Source organism: Lissotriton vulgaris, chromosome 8, assembly GCF_964263255.1.
Source record: "Lissotriton vulgaris chromosome 8, aLisVul1.2, whole genome shotgun sequence".
Taxonomy (NCBI): Eukaryota; Metazoa; Chordata; class Amphibia; order Caudata; family Salamandridae; genus Lissotriton; species Lissotriton vulgaris.
Window position 1 is genome coordinate 207,038,918 of NC_141696.1, and position 24,207 is coordinate 207,063,124.

The window sequence follows — 24,207 nt, forward strand, 5'->3', positions numbered from 1 at the left end:
ATTTAGTGGCATACAAGTGGCAACTATGAATACCAACTACACATCACAGCACTGCGTGTTGACCCCACGCACCATTTTACAGCGGGCCAACTGAGGCCGGCATCAGGTAGCCTGGACTGCCGAGGATGTGGCGGAGTAGTCAGATTGTTATCGCTGGAATAAGGAGACCTGATTGGCAGTGTAGGATTGACACTTGGTCTATCATCATGGAAGTGCCAAATAACCTTATCAGCAGGGTGTGTGTGTGTGTGGCTCTGGTGTGTGTGTGTGTGTGTGTGTGTGGCTTTGGGTGTGTGGCTCTGGGTGTGTGTGTGTGTGGCTCTGGGTGTGTGTGGCTGGCTCTGGGTGTGTGTGTGTGGCTCTGGGTGTGTGTGCGTGGTAGTAATTGCTGTCTGCTGAGCTCGTTCGTAGGGTACAATAGGTCTACGAGAGATTAAGCTAATGGCAATGTAAATGACAATGCCATTTATTTATCTGTTTTCAAAACCAACACATAAATACAAATTTTGTCATTTTCAATGCCAATAGCTCTAACTTTTCCAAAGGCGAAACCATTGCATTGTAAATGCTTGTTTTTAGTGGTTATGCAGTGGGTCCGGGAGGGTTGAGGTGGCAGCTTTTTAATGATTACTTTTGAGGGGATATCTGATTTTGGGACGGCACAGTTGGCGTGAACTGGTATTACATATCTCCAGGGGGGCGGTTTAGAACCGGTGACTGCTGGGGGCTCTTGGGAGAGCTGTGTTTTTTGTCTATGACATAATGCCAATTACTATTGGCACTTGTAATGTTAAGAGTCTTTACTCCCCCCAAAAACGCTACAAAGTATGGAAATGCATTATTGACCATCACCTCGCATAGTAGCGTTACAGGAGACGCACTTAGCTAGAGCCGAGAACACGCGCCTCAAGCACAAACATTTCCCACTAGTTTATAGATCCCCAGCACACACGAAACATAGGGGGGTGGCTATCATGTTTCGCTCTTCCGTACAATTTCAACCATTGGGAGTTCAGAGTGATAAAGATGGTCGCTGGATCATGATTAAGGGGCGCTTGAGAGGGAAAATCTGCACTTTCTTGGTAGTATACGCCCCCAACACTGGTCAGACGGCCTTTTTACACACGTTTTTGGGGAAATTAACAGATTTTGTAGAGGGTCCAATAATCCTTTTGGGTGATTTTAATCTGATACGACAGAAAGATGTAGACAGTACGCACACACAGCGTTCGGACATGAGCTCTTTCTCGGGGGAAACACAACAGCGCTTACGTGACTTGGGCCTCTTAGAGGCCTGACGCACTCTTTTCCCACAGACCCGAGATTACACATTCTACTCACATGTCCACCGTACATACTCTCGGCTTGATTATATCTTTATTATTCAGTCCCTGCAAGGTGCCTTACAGGATGCCAAGATCTTGCCCCTCTCAGTGTCTGACCATAGGCTACTCTCTGTTAGCCTCTCTTGGTATGGGAACGCCCCGACTACCCCCAGGTGGTACTTCCCGCCGTCGCTTATCCGAGATAGGGATTCCTGTACCAAACTGAGAGAAATTATTACTGATTTCTTCACTACTAATAGCCCAGAGGACACTTCGGAGTATAACACCTGGGATATATTTAAAGCCTTTGTTAGGGGGGAATGTATTGCCCTCAATGCGGCATTGAATAGGCAACGCGTTAGCGAAAGAGAGCTATTGGAAAATGAGCTGACTTCTATGGAACGCACCCATAAATTGGTAAACACCTTGCCAGGCAATTGAAAGATAAACGAGAGAGAGAATATATAGGTGGAATTAGAGGTCCAACAGGGGAACTTACGCATAAAGGTGAGGACCAAGCTGAGCTCTTTGGCTCCTTCTATAAAAAACTTTATGCTGGGGACGCTGTAGCCTCGGACGCCCAGCGGGACTACCTACAGTCGTTGCCCCTACCCCGGGTGTCTGCTGAGTTGAATGACATTGCTCACCGCTCCTATAATAATGGATTATGTTACTGTGGCCATTAAAGCATTGAAGCCTCACAAGGCTCCCTGGCCGGATGGCTGTACCGCACTTAAGACATTTGCCCCAGACATTAGCTTCCACCTTGCATGTTTTTTTAACGCTATGGCAGAGGAATGCACGACCTCCGGCACCATGTCCGAGGCCGTAATCTCGGTGATACCCAAACCGGGGAAGGACCCCCAGCGTTGCGCATCTTATAGGCAGATTGCCCTATAAAATCTGGATGCAAAACTTTACTCCTCGATTGGAGCTAAACGCCTGAATGACCTCATGCCCAACCTCATACACCCAGACCAGTTGTGCTTTACCAAAGGACGTCAAACGCACGATATTACCCATCGAATTATACACCTGATAGAAAAGGCCAACAAACACCAAATCCATGCAGTCCTAGTAGGGTTGGATGCTGAGAAAGCCTTCAACAGGGTTGACTGGCTATATCTCTTTCACACACTTACCGCTTTTGGCTTTTCGCCTAAGTTTCTCACTATGATTAGAGCCAATTATCTCCACCCTTGCTCCAAAGTGGTGGTTAATGGGGTGCAATCATCCTCCTTTCACCACTCTAGAGGCACCCGACAGGGGTGTCCCCTTTCACCCCTACTTTTTGCTCTCAGCCTAGAACCCTTAGCATTAGCGATTAGGTCTAACCCCGGAATTCTGGGGTTGCCATTTACTGGCGAGTCCCATAAAATTTCTCTATTCGCGGACAATGTCCTTCTGTCCCTGTCTGAGCCCGCTACATCACTCCCTCACTTACAATCATAACTTGAACATTTTGAGGTTGTGTCAGGGTTTAAAATACATTTGGACAAATCGTATAAACTCAATCTCACCCTCCCGCCAGCCGAAGTTCTCAGACTCCAGTCTCTTACTCCCCTGTCGTGGGTTACCTCTTCCATCCAATACTTGGGAGTGCAACTGACGCCAAGAATCGAGGGACTGTATGCTGCCAGTTTCCCCCCATCCTTGCACGCATCCAAACAGAACTTACAAAATGGAAACCTCTTTTCCTGTCATGGTTAGGTCGAATTCACGCCGTGAAAATGGCCCTTCTGCCTAAGCTCCTCTATTTATTTCAGGCCTTACCTATCGAGCTGGAGTGTGATTTGTTCTGTAAAGTGAAGGCTATGATCCTACGCTTTATTTGGCAGTGGTGCCGTGCTCCCTCGTCTTACTCTCTGCTGTGTCACTCTCGCAAAGAAGGGGGAGTTGGACTCCCAGATATTCAATTTTATTATAAAGGAGCGCAGCTGGGAGTCTTGGTAGAATGGTCACAACAGGACTTTGGTTACATATGGAACGCAGCGTGATGGGGAGGACTATTTGGGATTTAGTTTTGGGCATTAGACAGGATAGGCCTAAAAATAATTACATTGGCACCCCCACACGCACCACCCTAAAAGTGTGGGACTCAATCTCGGGTGATGATAGGTGGACTTCATTCCCCTCCCCATTTACACTGCTCCACTTTAACCCAGCATTCCCCCCGGCCCTACTTGAGCGACCCTTTAACGCTTGGAGAAAGGGAGGTTGCCTAGCTCTGACACATCTGTTCCATAACTTTGACCCTCTCACTTTTGATGATTGTAAACGGGACTATGCACTAGGGCACACAGAAAGATACCATTATACTCAATTGATGCATTTAGCCCTTACGCCCCAAGTACGGGAGGCTGCCACCCGACCCCTTACGAAATTTTAGGCCTTCCTCACCAAAAATACTTCCTCTATGAAAAGGGTGATTTCATTTATATATAGCTTCTTGCTTAAAACTTCTCTAGCCCCGCGCCCATGCTATATATCCATGTGGGAAGACTTGATACATCGTCCTATTTCTGATGAGGAATGGACGCACTTATGGTCTGATATTACATGTTTTAATCACTCCACAGAGCTCAGGGAAGCACCCCTGAAGACTATGATGGACTGGTACCTGCATCCTTCCAAGCTAAGGCAGATCTTCCCCGCCACTTTTGACGTTTGAGGTGATGCAGACTACTTAGGGACTTTCAACACATATGGTGGATTGCCCATCTATCCGCCCCGTCTGGGAAGAAATTCTGGCACATATAAAGGATATGCTGGGTTATCCCATGCCCCCTACCATGGCAGGTGTCCTTTTGGGGCTACGTGACTTTTCCCTAGAACACAAGACTCGAGCTGATAAAATGATCATGTGGCTTTGTATCGGAGAAGCTAAGATTACATTGGCTGCCGCCTGCAAGAAGAAGGAGGCTCCGGCTATCTCCCTCTGGCACTTTCGCCTATGGAAATTGCTTAGCTTAGAGCGTATGTCTGACAATTTCAGAAATAACTATAAGAACTTTGAATTTAAATGGGGCCCCCTAGTCTCCTTCCTTTCATGAGGCCTCCCATCGGCTGTTTGTCCTTCCACCATAAGAACCCTTCATCTCTTCCAATTCTGATTAGAGTTCTAGTGTCATATGATTCCATCATTGTATGATTGTTGCTGCCACCACGGGGAGGGTGGGGGTGGGTTTAAGAGGGATTTATTTTGTCTTTTCTTTATGTTATCTTACATCTGAGATAAGTTTCTATTGCCTAGATGCATCAACCTTTTTAGGAAGTGCAAACGGTGCGAATCGCAAAAATCGGCCGTTTGCACTTCCTAAATTGGTTTCTGGGATGCATCAAGCATTTTTGGAAATTCGCTATTTTTTGCGAGTTCCAAAAATGCGATTGCTTTTAAGGAATCGCAAATTTGCGATTCCTTAAATGCAATGCATCATCCTCACAACATTTGCGATTTTACAAATTGCAAATGCAAATTACCACGAAGTTGAACTTCGTGGTAATTTGCAAAAATGTGTAGAAACGCATAAAAATGCATTTTTTAAACGTCTACGTTACAGACACACATGTCCTTAGGACATGTGTGTATGTAACTCACATGTAAAAGTGCATTTCATGGGTGCAGGGGGGGGTCCTTTGGACCCCCCTCTCCACCCTTGAAAGGCTTTATTGCATTCCGATTTCAAATTGCGAATTCGCAATTCCCATTCATTCCTATGGGCATTTCAGCCCATAGGAATGAATGGGAATTGCGAATTCGCTATTTGAAACTCGCAATTTTATTGGGATTCGGTAAAAATTGCGATTTTTACCGAATCTCAATTAAATTGCGAAATTATTGATGCATTGCCATTTGCGATTCCTTATTTGCGATTCCTTATTTTTCGCAAATAAGGAATCGCAAATAACAACTTTGATGCATCTACCGGAATATGCTTTATGCTCATTCCATGTAACACATTCCCCTTGGAGGACATGGAGAAGTTACCGTCGCAGAAGGAAGTTGGCACTTTTGTAAAAATGCTTGCTCTTATCTTGGGCCAAAAATGACTAACTTCAAGCTCCATTACATTTAGAAACTGTATCCACTTCTCGGGTCACTCCATAAGGAAGGAGCTTGATTTATATCGGGCAATGCACCTCTTCCAGCCTTTATACTTTTGATGCATTATTTTGCTCCCCTGCCTGGGATTTTGTTCTGGTACTATCTCAGATTGTATGTTGCAAAAATTTAATAACAATATCTTTGAAAAATAAACATTAGTTTTCTACATTTTGCAACACCTATCCATAATTCCTATGAAGGGGACTAATGAGGTTAAAGTACACGTTGGTAAGACAGTCTCCTTATTTTCACAAGATAAAGTGCAATGAAATCCCTCTCTGTGCCCTTCAAACTTCAGTTATCTGCAACATAAGAAGATACATTTGTTCCAAGATGTTCTCTCCCAGGGGCTTGTTTCTGTGTGCTCTGAGGGAAAGCTATACATTGACATGAAAAATACAAATGAAAGATACACAGTTTTAAGTTTGTGATACGGGGTTTAACTTGAAAAGAAAAATAAGATACAGAACAAGAAAACATGTGGCAGACTACTGTAGGACATTTTGAAAATACAGCATAAATGAACTATAATCATTTAAAACATGAAGGCCTAGATGTATCAAGCCGTTTGCGAATCGCAAAGGCCGAAATTCGCAGATTTTCGGCCTTTGCGAATCGCAAACGGTCTATTTGCATGTTTTGTCATGCATCAAAAATTTGCAAATTAAGGAATCGCAAAAATTTGCTATTCCTCATTTTGCCATAGCATTTAAGGAATCGCTAATTTGCGATTCCTTAAATGCTATGTATGTAGCATTTTTCAATTGCGAATTTTGGTTAAGAAATCGCAAATTAATACTAACTTGTAGTTGATGTTATTTTGCGAATTCTTTTAAAAATGCACAATTAGGCATTTTTTTAGGTGGTATGTGACGCACACACATGCCCATAGGGCATGTATGTACGCCATATGCTCACACATGTGCATTTCAGGGGTGCAGCAGGGTGTCCTTGAGACACCCCTGCACCCTTGAAATTATTCCCAATTTGCGATTAGCAAATTGCAAATCGCAAATTGAGATTAATTTCACAATCATTCCTATGGGCCTCCTGACCCATAGGAATGAATGGGAAATGATTCCTTAATTATAAGGAAGATTAAGAAATCGCTAAAAAATAGCGATTTTTTACATACATCCCATTTTGGGATTTCTAAATAGCGATTCCTTGAAAATCGCTATTTAGAAATCGCAAAATGGAATCTTGATACATCTGCCCCGAAATGTGCACAGGGCATACATTTGTGTGCTAATATGGTTATGTATACAACACATTTAAACTATGAAAAATGTATATCGGAATGATTGGACAGCTGTTCCCCATCCAGGGACATTTCCCGGAAGAGCAATTCCCACACCAGGTGCAACTCAGCACGCTGGGTGCCAAATTATTGAGGCCTGGAGCAGCCACTGGGCACAACCATGGTCTCCAAGGGGGGAACTGCCTGACAGACAACCATGCCCATCTACCTGACTGGACACTTTGTAACCTCAAGCAGGGGCCTCTAATCTTATGGCACAGAGCCCAGTATGGTGCTAGAGAACCACCCTCCACCAGTCTTTGAACAGTCTTCAGATCTCTAGAGGGGCATGGCCACACTACCATGTAAGGCAATTCAGTGTGCAAGCAGTTTTTTGGGCTATTTGTGGGCGTGTTTTATGGTCTAGTGGGCTATTTTAAGGTTGAGCCTGGAAGAGCATGCTCTAGCGCATGTGTCTCACTTTAGAGACACTCTTGTAAACAGAAAAGGGCTTGGAAGCCCACCCGTTGCTTACCATTTGTTGTCTTGCATATCACTCTTCTTTACAGCTTTGTAATGCGTCAAGGAAGGCCTAACATAATTTCTGTTCCTCTCTGTGAAGCAGGGACCAAGCACTGGTTGATTCAACATTATTAGTGCCCGTCTGCTGATGAGGTACTAATTTGTTCTTTTTAAATTTTATTATCCTGCAAACAAAAGGTGTGTAATTGGCAAAAACATGCCCAGCAGGACAAACACAATTGCAAAGATTTATTTTCTATAGTTAACTTTCTTTTATTTTGGAAAATCTTTTCTCACTTTGCATTCCTGTTTTCTTTGTTTTTTATTGTGAACGCTGTTCTCAAAAGATAAGGTTTATGTTATTGCAAAGCAACATTGTTTCTTTCTTATGTATAATTTCTCAAATGATTCTTTAATACAAAAGTTTAACCACATGTAGTAAGTTTAACCAAAAGTAGTAAGTGCATTCTGTGAATACCAAAAGTAGTAAGTTTAGGATTTTGTCTCAGATTAGTTCTGTGAATCGGGCCCCTAAGCGATTTGCCCTGAATCTCAGAATGTTCAGGGTCATCGCCGAGACTCGAACCTGGTTACCAAGATTTGAGGTCGACTGCCCTAGCCGTTAGGCCAACTCCTCTCCCCTTTGCCATTTCTGAGTCCTTACTGACTGGCTTTGGACACGTATAGCTAAAGTGTTAGCAACAGGGACCTAGATTGGTATGGCAAAATGATCAGACCATATAAGGGGGAAGGGGCAATCTACTGATAAACTAGTTAGGTTTGAAAGGACAGGATCTAGATTCAGAATATAACCTAGTTTGTGCATGGAGGACACAATCAATTGAAAGATTTGAAAGGATTCCAGATCTGCAATCAGATAAGCCACCGCAGGACATGTGATGTAATCGAAGTGGAAATTAAGGTCTCCAATAATCGTAAAATTAAAGTAGCGTAGGCTATAGGATGGCAGGAGTTCTATTAGAGAGTATGTTATATTATGTTATGTTAACTGTTCTTGTTATGCGCATGGCTGCCTCAGCAACGGGGCATCCCAGCGCAGCCAGACGAGAGGTGCGGAGAAAAGAGCTTGATAGTGGAAAAAAGCCAGGCTTTGATCAGTTTTCTAAAAGACCAATGATCCTGTGTGCTCCAGGCTGCAAGAGGGGCAGAGTTCCACAATATCAGGGCACATGCCCTGAAGGAACGCCCGCCTGCTCTGCGCCTAAGCACTCGGATAGTGCGGGCCAGATGATAATTAGCAGAGCAGAGCGTAGGACCCGCAAGGGGACATAGGCTGTGCACAGACCCTGGAGAATTTGGGGTCCCTGACCATGAAGAATCTTACGCATGGTACAGAGAGTTTTAAACTTAACCCTCTGTTCAATCGGTGGCCAGTGCAGACAGCGAAGAAGGTTGGAAGTATGGCAGTACCTGGGTAAGCGAAAAAGAGTACGTGCAGCCGCATTCTGAACTCGTTAAAGTCGTTTGGTCACAGTTTTATTCACCCCTAATAACAGTCCATTGCAGTAATTTAACCGCGACTGCACTACAGACTGCGCAAATATTTGCTGAATTGAGGCATCAAAAAACACCAGAAGGGGTTTAAGGCCACGAAGAAGACCAAAGCATTGCCCAGCTACTTTTTTGGCATGAGGCTCAAATGAAAGGGCTCCATCTATGAATATCCATAGGTTCTTAACCACCATTTTAGGTAGAGGAGGGGAGCCCAGCGGTGGGGGCCACCAATGACTATCCCATTGGTGTGTATTATGCCCGACTAGGAGCACCTCCATCTTGGAAGCATTGAGTTTCAAATAGTTGTCTGCCATCCAATCCGAGATGGCCAGCAGATCTTCGCGAAATTTCAGTTGGTCAAGATCACTATTGTTAGAGAAGGTGAAGATCAATTGCGTATCATCAGCATATGATACCATTTTGATGTTACGTGCTTTGGCCAGCAGAGCCAGAGGGCGGACATATACGTTGAATAACGTCTGACTGTAGGCCGAGTCCTGAGGGACTCCCCAACCCAGAGAGTGGGTATTGGAAGCATAAGGTGGGGCATGTACCTGGAACGAGCGCTCTGATGAAAAGGATGAGAACCAGGTCAGTGCCTTGTCCTTGACACCAATCTCTTTTAGCCTTAGAAGCAGAATTTCATGAGAGACGGTGTCAAAGGCTGCACTAAGATCCAACAGAATCAGTGCTGACGTATTCCCCTCATCAAACGTGGCCCACATTTGCTCGGTGACCGCCAGAAGAGCCAACTCTGTACTGTTTTTGGGCCGAAAGCCATTTTGAGAACTATCCAGAATGTCATTGGCCTCCAGATAGCGAGTTAGAATGATATTAACATGAGCTTCCATAATCTTAGCAAGATACGGAAGCAGTGAGATGGGCCGGAAGTTCTCTGCTACAGATGGATCCAATGTAGGCTTTTTTATTAATGGGATAACCTTAGTATGCTTCCATGTATTAGGGATTTCCACCAGAAAGAGAGACTTATTAATTAGTTCCCTGCCCTCAATCATGAGACAGTGAGGCTTTAAAGGATCATCGGCAGAGCCTGATTTAACTTTAGTTGCCAAGGCAACCAGGTCTTTGGTAGACATGGGCAGAAGAGCGGATAGAGAGTGAGGAATGGCTGAGGGGTTGATGGCTTTTAAAGATTTAGAGTCTTCCTGCCTAGTATCAAGAGTGCTGTAAGCCTGTAAACAGTTTCCAATTCCACCTTCTTGATTAAATACTCTGCTAATGACTCACACTGTGTATTTGTGGATATGATATTGGATGTTCCTGCCTGAGTTTTCACCATTTCCTTCATCAAGGAAAAGATAGTTTTGGAGGGATTGGAACTGGCAGATATCAGACTGGCATAGAACACGGTTTTAGTCTTCTGAACTAATTTGTGGTATGCCTTTATTGCAGTCCTATAGGTTAATTTTGCGACAGAGTCATACATCAGCCTTCAGGCTCTTTCCGAAATTTAACATTTTTTATTTTCTATGCGAAGGGTCTCATTGAACCACGCATTGGTTTGTGTGGGCTTGGTCCCTGTCAGTTTCATAGGGATGCAGTGGTCAAGCAAGTTGTTGATCCATCCCCTAAAGGCACTGTCCACTTCCTCTAAGTTAGTGGGCCAATCTGGACGGGACTCGTTTAAAATAGAAGGGGGGTATTAACTTCCAAAGACTAAAGATTAGAAAATATGGGGTCAAGTAAATGACCCGCTGTATGAGACGGTCCGTCACCAATTGAGTCAATTGGCACGCCTCCAGATCACCCAAGAAGTTAGCGATTTCCTGGGAGCTAGTAATTTCAAGATGTAAATTCAGGTCTCCTATAATATTAAAGTTTGCTGTTCCTAGAGCGAGAGTGGAGACAGTGTGCACTAGGACTTCCTGAAAGGCCTTGGCAGGGCCCGGCAGTCGGTAAACTAAGAGTCAGTAGAAAGTAAAATTTTACGACAGAGTTATTTTAAACATAGTACTTTCACAATCTGGAATTGTTTGTGGGGAAAGAGTGCAGGCAAACACAGAACACTGCCCTTGTGTGATATCATGATGCCACTTAAAATGCATACAAGTCTTAGAGGTTTGTAGGGCCAGCAGACAGTGCCGGGAGTATGTCATTCTGTAGGGTGTCATAGTACCAGGGATCCTGGCATCTAGCGACGACCAAGCGTGGACGGGCGCAGAAGGGCTTGCCTTAGGCGCGCCTTTGGCGCACCCACTGTGCGTGTACGCTGCACGTCTAATACAACATTCTGGTTAAATGGCCGAGAGTGGCAGGACGAGCACGCCCCCTCCCGGTCCCGGAAGTGTGTCATCCGCAAGAAGGTGGCCGAGCTATCAGGTATACGCTCTCCACACAAACAGTAAAACCGTGGTGGACCGGAGCGAAACCTGAAGTAAAGAAAACAAAAGCGTCTAGCAGGTAGGAGAAGAAAGCGCCAACAGTGCAATTTGCTGAAGTAAAAACAGTTAAAAAATACAGTTATTCACACATCACAGAGAAGAGGTCTTTAGCATATAGTAAAAACGCGAGGCTCTCTCAACATAACCGTGTCCGCTGCGCGTCAGAAAGCAGTCGGGTTAAATGGCCAAGAGCGGCAGGGCGAGCCCGTCCCCTCCGTGTCCCCGAAGTGTCTCACCCGCAAGAAGGCGGCGAGCTATCAGGTATACGCCCTCCACACAAACGGTAAAACTGCGGTGGACCGGGACGAAACCTGAAGTAAAGAAAACAAAAACGTCTAGCAGGTAGGAGAAGAAAGCGCCAACAGTGCAATTTGCTCAAGTAAAAACAGTTAATAAAAAAAAAAGGTTATTCACACATCTCAGAGAAGAGGTCTTTAACATATAGTAAAAACGCGAGGCTCTCTCAACCTCACTGTGTCCGCCGTATGTAAAACAGGCTGCCGAACCCGGCGGCTGATAGATTTAAAGTCCAGCTAAGCTAAATTTGCTGGACAAGGTAAGGGAGAAGAATGCTGCCTCACATTCTGAGCTAGCTATTTCTGTAAGCGTTCATCTGGCTGAACGTTTAAAGATAATAGCAAATCCGCCCCCGTGCAACTGCCCATCTTGTCTTACAATTGCATAGGTTTGTGAGATAGCAGAAAGTACGTTAGGTGATGAATTCTCATTCAGTCAAGTTTCTGATAAAAACATAGCACAGCATCAGCGAGATAGTCCATTAAGAAGTCAGATGTTTCTAGCTTGTGCTTAGCAAGTGAGTAGCAGTTTAAGGAAAATAAATGAGCCACCCAACGGGGTCGCACAGTTTCATGCCATTTAGTGTTCAGATCCGACAAGGTCAGCTGAGAAAATCCACATTGGGGGCATGAGGGGCTTGCCTGGGTCAAGTCCATTAAGGGACTCTTGATTGACACAGTAGGGGCCATTGATCTCAATTCCCTGGAGGAGTATTGTAGCCAAGCTGGATTTCCAAGTCCAGGGGTACTGTCCCCTGGTGCCTTCCAGGCATGGATGAGCACAGACGGGCTTGCCTTTGGCATGCCAGCAGTGCGTCTAGAGTGCCGACATTGAGAGGTAGAGCACAGCATTAGAACACTAGCTGCCCAAAATGGCATATATTGCAGTGGAACACTGTCCAAAGCCCACTCACAGTGCAAAAGTGCAAGCAGCACAATTCCTTCAACAATCCCCCACAAGCAATTACCCCATCACTTAAAAAGTATGTGAAAGCAATTTCCAGCAAACCATTGTAAGAATGCAGCATTTGTCAAAGTAGCAGGGTCCCTGCACCGGCCCACTTTTTATAGAGTGCCGGTATCCTCCTCTCCCCATTTCAATCCACTCTACTCCAATCCACCCCATACAATCCATCCCCTCAATCTACCCCACTCAATCCAACCCACTCAATCCAATTAACTCAATCCAACCCACTCTACCCAATCCAATTCCCCAATCTACTCTAGTCCAATCCACCCCATACCTCAATCCACTCCAACCCAGTCCACTCTGCGCCATTTCACACTATGCCACTCCACTGTACACCGATCCACTTTATGACACTGCACTATTACACTGCACTCTACGACACTCTTAGCCCCTGAACTCTTCTGCCCTGTACTCAACTCTATAGCATTCTACTCCCCTGTACCCCATTTTACGACACTCTACTCCACCAAATCTTGTCTACGAACCTCTACTCCCCCCCCCCACTCTAGGACACTCCACTGTACAACACTGCACTCTACAACACTCTCTGCCACTGAACTCTACTCCAATCTACACAACTCTACAACACTCTACACCGCTGTACTCCATTCTACAACACTCTACTCCAACAAATCCTGTCTGCTACTCTTTACTCTCACCCACTTCACTCTAGGACACTCTATGCCACTAACTTTTAGCCATGCTGAACTGTAGCCACACTGGTGTACACCATGGTAAAACCACAATGCCAAAGTCAATAGCTCTTGTATAAGCGAGACCTATTGGCTTTGTCAATGCTTGTTTTCTGTGTATGACCTCAAACATGGCATGCAGTCGACCGTATCTTGATAAACATATACACAGCTTGTCTTTACAAATTCAAAACTGACTGGCACTTTATTAGCTCTTTGATTTATTAACTGTTTTTTTAGGTCGAGCTTAAGCGGCAGCGCGCATGCGCTGCTCGCTCTGCGAGGCATGCAGTAGTAGAGTATGGGAGACAAGCTGTCCTCATTCTACGCCCATATTTTTCATTGGCTTCTGTGTTTGTCCTTCATAAATTCTGCCTTCTGATTGGTTATGAGGCGTGTTGGTCCCGTCCTATTATGCCATGCCATCATTTGTACCCTCCCATGGCTATTGGGCCCTTTAATTTGAGTGTTACACTGTACGGACTTGTTATTTAGAGCACTATTTGCTTCCCCTCCCCGCCCGCATTCCTGTTGCCTGTGCCTTCTTCCCCCTACCCCGCACTCCCGTTGTCCATGCCTTCTAGAAACTCCAGGCCCCCGCCCGCACTCCTGCTGTCCGTGCCTTCTCGCCACCCTGCATCCGCCCGCACTTCTGTTTGCAATGCAATAGGTCTCACATAAATGCGAGTCCTATTGCTTGGTTGCAGCTGCAGGGGGGATTGGTTCCTCCTTGGACCTTTTCCTATAGGAGGGTAGCCTTGTGTGTTCACTGGCAGCCTACTTCTTCCAACAGCTAAATCCCCTTTCACTACAAAAATCACCTCTTCTGACAGCTGGCACGAGCCATCTGCTTCCTGCCATGGGCAGGCTGAGACACCTACATTTTTATTCCAGTACCACTTTAGGCATCCTTCGCAAGTTCCTTTATTAAGGTTTAGAAATCCACCAGATTTGGAAATCTGTTGATCAGATGGAATACAGCTTCATCTCTTCCGGTTACAACAGCTTGTGACTTTTTTTGCCGGAATACTGGGAACACATATATGATGTCACACCAACCTAGGGCATCGAAAAACTGCTGACCATATACACAAACACACCCCCTATCTAAACCAGCGTCTCGAAACTGCCCGGTCATGCACACCCACACTCATCTCAGCATCTCAGACAGTGGGTTGATCAGCATCAGCTCTCTGAAGCTGCATGCCCTTTGAGAGCTCAGCAACGATGGGTTGTTAAGGGGCGCTTGCTTCGAGCCCGACTTACATCCCAGAGCGGTTGGTGGTCCCGGTCACTGGAATAAGGTGATGCTGTAGGTCAGCCTCGAGGAGCACTGGCAGAGCTGTGTGTGACACACAGTGATGAACAGCAAGGAGTGCTTTAGAGCAGACAGGCCTGTGATACACTGAGGTATGCAGCTCCGTTAAGAACCGGCATGGATGCTGTTGTTTTAAGTACCCTGTTCGCATGTGTGGAGCACAGCCGTCTTGCCAGAAGTTGCACAACTGTCCTCTTGCACGTCAGTGAACCGTGTGATACTCCTAGTGGATCACATTTCAGTCACATGATGCCACTGGGCGAGTGAGTCACTGGACATCCTCTGATGTCAGCTGTGCCACAGTGCACCATGGGCTGCCTCCAAGCTAAAACACGTAAGAAAACCTGCAGTTGGTTAAAAAGTGATTGTTACAAATTCTTCTGAATACTGGGCCATGAACTAACACAAATCGAAGAATGCAGGAGGAGAGGGCCGATTCCATAGTGAGGGACAACTGTGGGGAGGAGGGGCACACAAAAGGATCCGTCACACCATGGTAAAATACCAACCACCAAACTCACAGGCTAGCTCAATGACATACATCACAAGGTATCACCACAGCACCTTACCGACAAAGTGTCCACACAGTTTTAACAGAAGGTGGTAAGACCACTCACAAATTCACGCTGGGCACCCCCTCAATGTGGCACCCCACAATCTGATGACTGCTTTGGTCACTTCCACCCAGTCGGGAAATTACTATCAGCTCAGATTGACCAACTACAACCTATTCACAGAATTGACCTGGAGAAAGGGCCTAGTGTTTGGAAAACACCCACCGAGATCACAATCACACGGGTATGGTGTTTGGGAAAAGTTTAAGCCCCATGCATCCCCTCAAACAATTAGGAAACACCTCCACTGCATTGACCTCTAGAGACAGAGTGACGGACCACATGCAAGGCAGAAAGTCGCCATATAGCTGCTACTTATGAAGGCTAAACAGTGTGCAGCAATTGTATAACTCTTCAATCCCTAGTGGCACAGCACCCAGGATAATGTGCTGCATGGCTATCCACTTACAAGGTCCCAAAGGCGAGACCTATTGGCTATGCCAGTGCTTATTTTTGTTTACTTCTGTGCCAAGTCCTAATTTATGTCTCAGTCCGGCCCTGCATGGCAAGGAATAGCGGTATCCAGTCAGTCTCCGGCCTGCAAATCGCGTGCAAGCACCTGAGACATCAGGCTTTGTGCCAAAGCTAAGGGGAATCCCTGTGCACGCTTGGGAAGTTCTGCAATGGAGTCACACAAGGGCCTTGCTGCTGTTTCTGCCAGTTGAGTTCGTCCAGTCTGCTTCTGCTCCCTCAGCCAAAGTCCAGAGCACCCGCCCCTACAAAGCTTGCTATTCATTCTGAAATGTAACGAGGTTACTAACGGTCAATGCAAAAATTGTGCTGTGAAACTTGCCCCTCAAAAACGGTGAAGCTAAATATGTGATTTAAGTTAACCCCTTCCATGCTGGTGACGGAACCGCTCCATCACCAGCTTTGGTCGCGCTGTGCTGGTGACGGAGTGGTTCCGTCACGGCCCGCTTGGCACGCCTGCGCGGTGCTGATTTCGTGCCTGCGCGGCGCATTCTATTGAGCGGGCGGGGCCGTGACGGAACCGCTCCGTCACAAGCACAACGCACCCGAGGCTCGTGACGGAGTGGTACCATCACGAGCATGAGAGCGCCGCATTCCCCCCATCCCCCCTAGCACTGCGGCGGAATTGCCACCGCAGCAAAGGTGTTAATACGTCATGCTCTTGCATTCTACGGAGAAGTGGCAAATTAATACTCTCCCGATTGCCTGAGATCGACTCATTATTAATAGATTCTAATTCATTGGTTTTATAGACCATGTCTGCGACATCTTTCATGATTATCATTCAAACAAACTTCTTGATGGAAGTGCTTGGGCAAAGCTTTTCATTTTCTTTACTGATTTCTATCACCATCTATTGGGCAGAGACAGTACTTGCCTTTCCCTAGTTAGAGTAAGTGCACCAGGGTAGTAGTCTGTTTTATTTAGTTTGTAAGTCATCGCACGAAGGAAGCGGAGTTCCTATGGCTAATAAAATAAGAAACCTAGGCTTAATGACCGATAAACAGCCCGAAATATCCAGTTTTATTTGGTTTATTTAACATTGTGGGTTTAGGGAGTGTTATGAATTTGCAGCTGCATCCGGGTTTGTATAATACAAATGCCAATGTTATCGAAAATGCTAATAGTGTTTCAGGTGAGGAAATTATATATTAAACAATAACTGTCTTTATTCTTTTATCTTGCCTCTTGGAATTTAGTTTGTGAGTATGATGTAAATAACCTAAGAACGAATCATTTTATCTATGCGTTAAAAATGTTTCAGTTCCGTAAGAAAATCATTTTACTTGTCTTTGCATGCATTTTGTGTATTGTTTCTCTGTATCTAATCCCACCCTACTACAGTGCGAAGTAGTTCAACAGGCAAAAAATACAGATATATTTGTGCCTGAAATGTATACCATCTGTCTCTTGAGGACGAATCCAAACATCTCATCCACATATGTCATGTTAAACACGTGCCTAAGCAATACAGCCTTCTACCGAAGACTATAACGGTTCTTAAAAGACCACAAAACCGAGTGATATGTCTGAGCCAGTGGCAAAGACCTATAACAAGGGTGAGGGCTTTTATTGTATAGCCTTATATCCTGTGGCTGAGGGCTTTACAAGTCGTTAAAGGTCTATGTAATCATCGTAGGCTGGATAGAGCTTCTGCCATCACCTCTCACCAACTTCTCTGAAAGGAAACCCTTTGGTCTCCACTCACCAACTATTTATCATCACCTGTAATGCATAACAAAGACAGTACTTTTGTTTTTAAGCCGCCATGAGTATTGTGATTTTTTTTTTATATTCATCAAGTTAAGATATTATATTATCACTTTGTTTTCTGAACTTTTAAAGTGCCCTTTATCGGACTTTCTTATTAGGTATTTTTGATATGGATGTTGATTTCTTTCTCCTTCTTTTCTTCTCTCTTTTTATGTTTTCTCTTTATTTATAACATGCAAAATGCTAATTTACAAAGGTACCTAATTCTGTATTACTGTTCCTAGTGATTCTTTTTGCTTTTTGACAATAGTAATTATATCAGTTTTTCATTTTACTATGGACATACATATTGTATACTATCTTTTGTAATTTCCCTATAATCATTGTTGTAATGTTGTACCTTTGTTCCTATTTACTTCAATAAAGCTCTTTACACAAACAAAAAAAAGGTAGTGAACCAGAGTGTGATGTTCAGACGTAAAAGATGTTATGTCTGAACATAGAACGTAAAGATGATGGAATGTTACCTGGATGTTTCCTTCTCCACACAGAGTTATAGGCACAGGCAAGGGTCCTAAACGATTGGGCAATAACAGCTGTTATAGCCTGAGGCAGAACAGCTGGAAGACTATTCGAACATTCCACTCGCTAACAGTGGAATCTTCTAAATTAAATCCTTCCAGACTTGCAGTATCCCGTCATTGTTTAAATGAGGAAAAAGGCTAGAGTTAAACAAGAGAAGAGAAGGATTGACTCTTCTCTTGTTTAACTCTAGCCTTTTTCCTCATTTAAACAATGACGGGATACTGCAAGTCTGGAAGGATTTAGGGGTTAAGACTATTGGAGATCTAATGGTAAAAGATAGGATAAGCGGGTGTGAGGACATGCAAAGGAGATATGGCCTCCCCTCAAATCAATGGCTTATATATGGCCAAATCTCCGGCATTTTACAGGCTTGTAGACCAAAGCTCAAACCCCTTGTAGATTTTCCAGTGGTTGAAGGTATGAGAAGAAGATGTAGGAAGATTAAAGATACGTACAACATGTTGGTGTCCAGATTACAGGATGATGTAGGAAAAGTGGAAAGTGATTGGGCAATTAAATTGGGAAACCCGGATGTAGATTTGGACCTAGCATTAATCTTGAACAAACAGATTTTTCGGGCGTCCAATTTACGAGCACAACATTTTAAAACAGTCTTTAATCTATACCATACACCGGCTAAATTATTTGCCTTGGGTGTCAAGAATGATGATTGTTGCCCAAGATGCGATAAGGGACAAGCTGACCTAATACATATGTTCTTTACATGTGAACGATTGACCCCTGTACTGGATGGAATAACAACATTCTGGGAGGGGCTGCTAGGTCATAAGATCGATCTATCCCCAACACTAATGCTATTTGGCTCAGATTCTAAACTGGTTTTAACAGATGACGAGGCTGCTTTGGTTTTTATGTCGGTTGCCGTACTTAGAATTATTATTTCGGCCGGTTGGAAGGATGTAACAGCCCCGTCTTTTCAGATGTGGATCTCTAGATTCTTAGCTATTTACAATATTGAGTCTAGCCTTTATGAATTTAAAGGCGCTAAAAAAAGAGAAATGGGAAGACGATTATGGGCTCTGGTTAAGAAATGGATGGATGATAGAATAAGAATTTGAAATGTACTGTATTGCTATATTTATTGATTGATTTTAATACAATTTTTTTTTTTTTTACCTCCACATTACATTACAATACTGCGTTCTTTAATTGTTCATATATGTATCAAATGTTCTTAAACCTTGCATATGGTAATGTATTTATGTATTTCCTTATTGCACCATGAACTCCAATAAAAAAAAAAAAGGAATCTTCTAAATTAAAAAGGGGGAAACAGAAAGACAAACGCTGAAATGTTGGAGCAGAAGGCTTATACCAGTCATCATTGTCCCTGAGCCACTCCATTGTCTTCAATGAAGCTCCCAACATTCTTATGTTATAATGTAGCCTTAAGGTGAGGGCCTTTAACAAGGGAGAGGGCATTTAATGGCCTGTAGAGCCCGCTACGGAGGGCTATAATGCCATTTACCATTCTGCCCGAGAGAGCAGAATGTTCTAATTTGTAAAGCAAAGGCCTGAGGGGGTTGAAATCCCCTCGGTCTCTGTGAGGCCTTTGTTATCAGCAGGAGCTGTGAACGACATCATTAGAATGTTGCTACACCAGGGTTCTACCGGCCATTAAAAGCCTGCTGCACTCCACTGTTTTCAACGGAGCTCCCAACATTCCAATGTTCTAAATAATGTTTACCTTTTCATGGCAAAAACATCAAACCATAACAGTTATTTTGTGCTAAAAATGTTAAACTTGTTTTTATTAACAGGAAAAAGCAAAAGTCCTCCAGGATCGAGGGGTTGCTTACATCAACAGTGACTCTTCTGTAGAAGGTACTAACATGTATGATCAGAAGAACACCATAGACAATTAATTCTTAAAGTGTGCTGTGAAGTGATGATGTTCTCCTAAGATAAAAACGAACTTGATTAATAGTCATTGTGTCCAGCAACTTGCCCTCTATTTAACATTAACTATTTGGGGTTTGAAATATATTACTTTTTTTTTCTTCAGAACATGGTTTTTGCGTCCCTGCTTTATCCGATCAAGCAATCAATGGATTTGTTAGCATTGGTTGTTCAGAATTTTCTGTGCTATTTTAATTGTTGTTTCTTTTGCGAATAACATTTTGCTTTTCACATGGGATAACATCCTTAATTATGGCATTAACCTCTTCGCCGCTAATGACAAGGGTAACTCGTCATGGACTTTCCATTGATTTCAATGGAAAGTGAATGAGTGCAGGAATGATGCCTTAGCAGTAAAGGGGTTAAAAGGTCACAAATCATTGAGAAGTGCCAAGGTCATACAGAAGATTAGGGTTGTAGGCTGAATTCTGTAGGAAGGCCACCGAATCCTGTGCTAACTAGTAAAGTCCTTTCATTAGGTCAGGTGTTAGCCAAGACTCCTTTGATTTTACTCAAATTACATGTATATTATGCTTACTTATCAGGCGTTTCAGCCAGTCCTATTCCCTATTCGTCCGTTCTTGTGTCATTCACACTTTCCTTCCGCCCACCACAGCATTAGCCTGAGTTGGTCTGCTCACATCAGCCATTGCCTGACTTCACTGTGAGTGACAGCATTTTGCCATTGGATTCATAAGCTGCACAAACAGGCTCCTTCGATGCGAAGGGACTACTTTGCCAATGTGAGCTTACTGAAAACCAAAAATATTTTCATTTTTGCCATTTTTTTTTATATGATGTCAACTTTCCCAAAACAACTTTTTTCAAAAATCGTGTATTAACTAAGTCAAAAGGCTAGCAGGCAACACTGGACCCATTTGCCTTGCCAATTCTTGTTGCATATAATACGGAGTCTATCAATCTGTGGTAAATATTTGATTTACCGTCTTAATTTCTATGCAGGTAAGTACTTAAACAAAAATAACTCAATCGGAAAGAAAGACGCAGAGTCCGTGGTGTTAGAGTTCTTAGGGGTTTTATTCCTTAAAAAGGAATGGTCATGGTACCAGATCGGATATCGGGTTCCTGCCACCACTGGGGTGCAGGAAGGGATAAAGCAATATTTTATTGACAATACATAGCTTATATACTTAAATCATATAATGAATACCAATACAGTAGGCGTAACAGCTGAGAGAAACAAGATAAGAGCACACACGTGGTAGCGATACGTAATTAGAAGGCGTGAACTAGGCGTGAACATAGAGGCGTGTGCTAGAAACGTCATATGTAAGTGTCACGAGTAGGTGGGTACTTAGCAGAATTTGGCAATGTCAGCAGAAATCTGAGGTCTGGATGCGCGCGCAGCTGCATGACGTGTGATTGACGTGAAACTGGAGGGTGCAGGGGACTTGACATTTACACTGGCGGAAAGAGACAGAAGTCTGGCATGTCAGATCAACTCGTACCTCTATCATATCTGGTATCTGATGTTTTAGGAACCATATTATCTAGAAGGAAAAGGTCTCTGGGGCAGAAGCTATTCTATACTGACTGTGAGTGCGTGTATAAGCGTCTAAGTGTCTGCATGAGATGCGAGGGGGCATGGGCCTACCATGGTAACAGAGGCTATGAATTACTTGCACGGAGACATTGAGGCCGGGCCCTTTGCTCTGCAGCTGGGGGGATGTTTACTTAAACTAGTAGGTAGGAATGCATTTTCGAGGAGCGGAACAGATAATTCGAAGGTTGAATTCAGTCTTGGCAGGCAGCAGGCTGAGCTAAGGGCCGTTAGCCGCACAGGGAGTAAGGCAGAGGTCACGGGTACAGAGACAGCCCAGGCTGAGGCGTTCAGAATCAAAAGGCAGAAAAAGGCTCGATGGCAGAATTCAGGGCCTACTTCGCCAGAGCTGAAAAACATGTAAAGTACACCCCAAAAAGACGTTGGCATGGCATACTTAGGAACGGAATATTCAACCCATTCAGGGTGGGTCTGAAAGAGGACATGTTAACGTTGGACGCAAATGTATTTGCGTCTTCATAGCTGGCACAGGAGGGAAGTTACATGCACTTTAAGCTGGTACATGGAGACGGTGGGGTACACGTTAGGGAACATTACTTGACCATAACATTTATATTTCCTCATTCCCTCCTTGTTCCCTACGGACCCTTCATGATATATCGATCCTCATGAATCGATCAGTCTGTTCTTGTAACATCATTTGCTCTTCTTTCTTCTTTTCGCGTTTTGAGTGAAAACTGGAATGTGCAATGCACGATGTGGCGCACAGACCACAAATCGCTGGCCCACACTGTAGGCACAGACAGCAACTGAATACTATGACAAGGGCAATGCCTAGGAAGGATAGGATCTTCCATCCCCAAGCGGTCAACGTTGTCCAGAACCAACCGGACCAAGTCCAGGTGCCTGGATTCTGATGTATCAAACTTGCAATTTTATGAAGACGTGTAATAGCTTGGTATACCGTTGGCGCGTTTTCTGGAATGAAAACACAGCAACTTGACCCGATGACCTTACAAGCTCCACCTCTATCTGCCAAGATGACGTCAATAACAAGACGATTCTGAAGAACAACAACCCGCATGGCGGACTGCTCCTCTGTTAAGTTGCCTAGAGCGGAGGTAGTTTCATTCACTACTGCTTCAAGTTTCCTAGTTAATCTACGTATTAGTTTACTATTTTGGACGGGGCCTGTGAAGAAAAAGAATCCTTTATTGAAATCTGTGTATTGCTCCCATGCCGTTTCAGTATAGTCGACAATCGGGAGATCTCTTCGGAGTCTATTCTTTACTAGATTTGTATTTCTGTGATAATCAGGAGGGGCTAGAAAAACAGGTGGCAGAAGGAATGCAATGTAACAGGTACCATCCCAATCTAAAGGTAAGCGTATGTATGCGGTATGGCCACAAACAAAGTAGGAATGACGAGTAGCTCTAAAGGAAGACTTGCCTTGATCACTGAATTCGACCACAGTAGTACATTTACTATGACCTAAGTGTACTGAACCCTTCTTTCTGACACATAAATCACCAGTGACTGGTAATACTGACATAGCAGGGAGAACTGGTGCAGCTTCGGATTCGACAGTAAGAATCATAAGGTTAATTGTATAATTACCTAATCCATATACTTCATTTTCTAGATCAGTTCCTATTCTAATGGGAAGTCCCTTCTTGTCAGGGTAACAGGCATTGAGCAGAACTAGGTTCAGGTTTCCCCAAATCCAATTCCCCTCGAAAACAGCAATATCAGGATCTAAAGAATTAATTAATCTAAACCATGCACCACAGGAGCCATTGTGAGTGAACGGGTACGGAAAGAGAGGCAGAACTCCCTTGTATTTCTGATAGGGAGGGAGTCGGCCACATATCCAACAGTTTGTAGCATTGTTAGTCTGATGGGAGTGATGTAACATACTAATGAATGTATTGTTGCGCAGCGCAAGTCTGTAAGATAGTTCATGAGGAGGTAATTCACTAAAAGAATGTTCGGCAGTGACATTGTAAGCAGATTGTTCACGCTTGAAGATAGGGTAGTATATGGGAAGCAATATACTAGCAACAATAATCAGAAGACTTAGAAAAAACATAATCAATAGTGTCACTATACAGTGACTGCGGAGTGATTTACAATATGTACGTTTCTTGAGTTGTCTCTCTCTCTCTCTATCTCGATCTAGGGGATACATGTCAGAAACTATTTAACCGATTCACCTAGGGGAGGACTTAAACAATTAAACTGTCTGACTTGCTAGATCGAAGTTTTGTTCGATACTCCTCTTGGGGAGTTTTCTCTCTTTTTGGAACTTTGAAGTCTTTAGTATCGAGGCAGTCCTTTGAGGGGGTGGACAAGTCAGTTTCTGGCAACAGTTCATTACATTTTTTAATATGACTCGTGTGGATCCACCCCTTTCGGCCTTCCACTTTGATTGCGGTCCTCGTGGTAAGAAGGACGATCTTCGGCTCCTTCCAGCGGGGCTCCAGCGGGCTTTTCCTGTCGAAGTTGCGAATTAACACCGTATCCCCGGGACGGACATCGTGTGGCTTTACATCAGTGTTGTCGGGAAAGGCTGCAGCAACCTGTGAACGACATGATTGGAGTGCAGACATCAAGGAGGCAAGGTAATCTGTCAGCATGTTACAATCAACATCGGTTATTTTCTTAGGCATGGGCGTCCCCCACATATTCGGTGGTCGGCCAAAGACCACTTCATACGGGGATAGTCCTGATCTCGAATGGGGGACCATTCTCATATAGAACAGTGCAACGGGCAGGGCGACTATCCAGTCGACCCCTTTCTCTTTACAGATTTTAGCAAGGCGTGTTTTCACTGTCTGGTTATGCCTTTCTACAAGGCCAGCGGCCTCGGGATGTCGGACACAATGGAATCTCCACTGATATCCTAGCAGGAGGGAAACCTGTTTCATGAGCTCGGATGAGAATGGCTGTCCGTTATCTGAGTACACGATACGAGGCAAGCCGTACCGTGGGAAGAAT

General features: G+C 44.2%; 1 protein-coding gene across 1 annotated transcript in view; it reads left to right on the forward strand.

Annotated features, from left to right (window-relative positions):
* LOC147696880 (N-acetylated-alpha-linked acidic dipeptidase 2-like) overlaps nt 1–24,207 on the forward strand; it is a 443,587-nt gene that overhangs the window by 267,205 nt on the left and 152,175 nt on the right. The window contains exon 6 of the mRNA XM_086936082.1: nt 19,550–19,613. Coding sequence (XP_086792208.1) covers nt 19,550–19,613 — 64 coding nt within the window. The remainder of the gene's footprint in view (nt 1–19,549; nt 19,614–24,207) is intronic.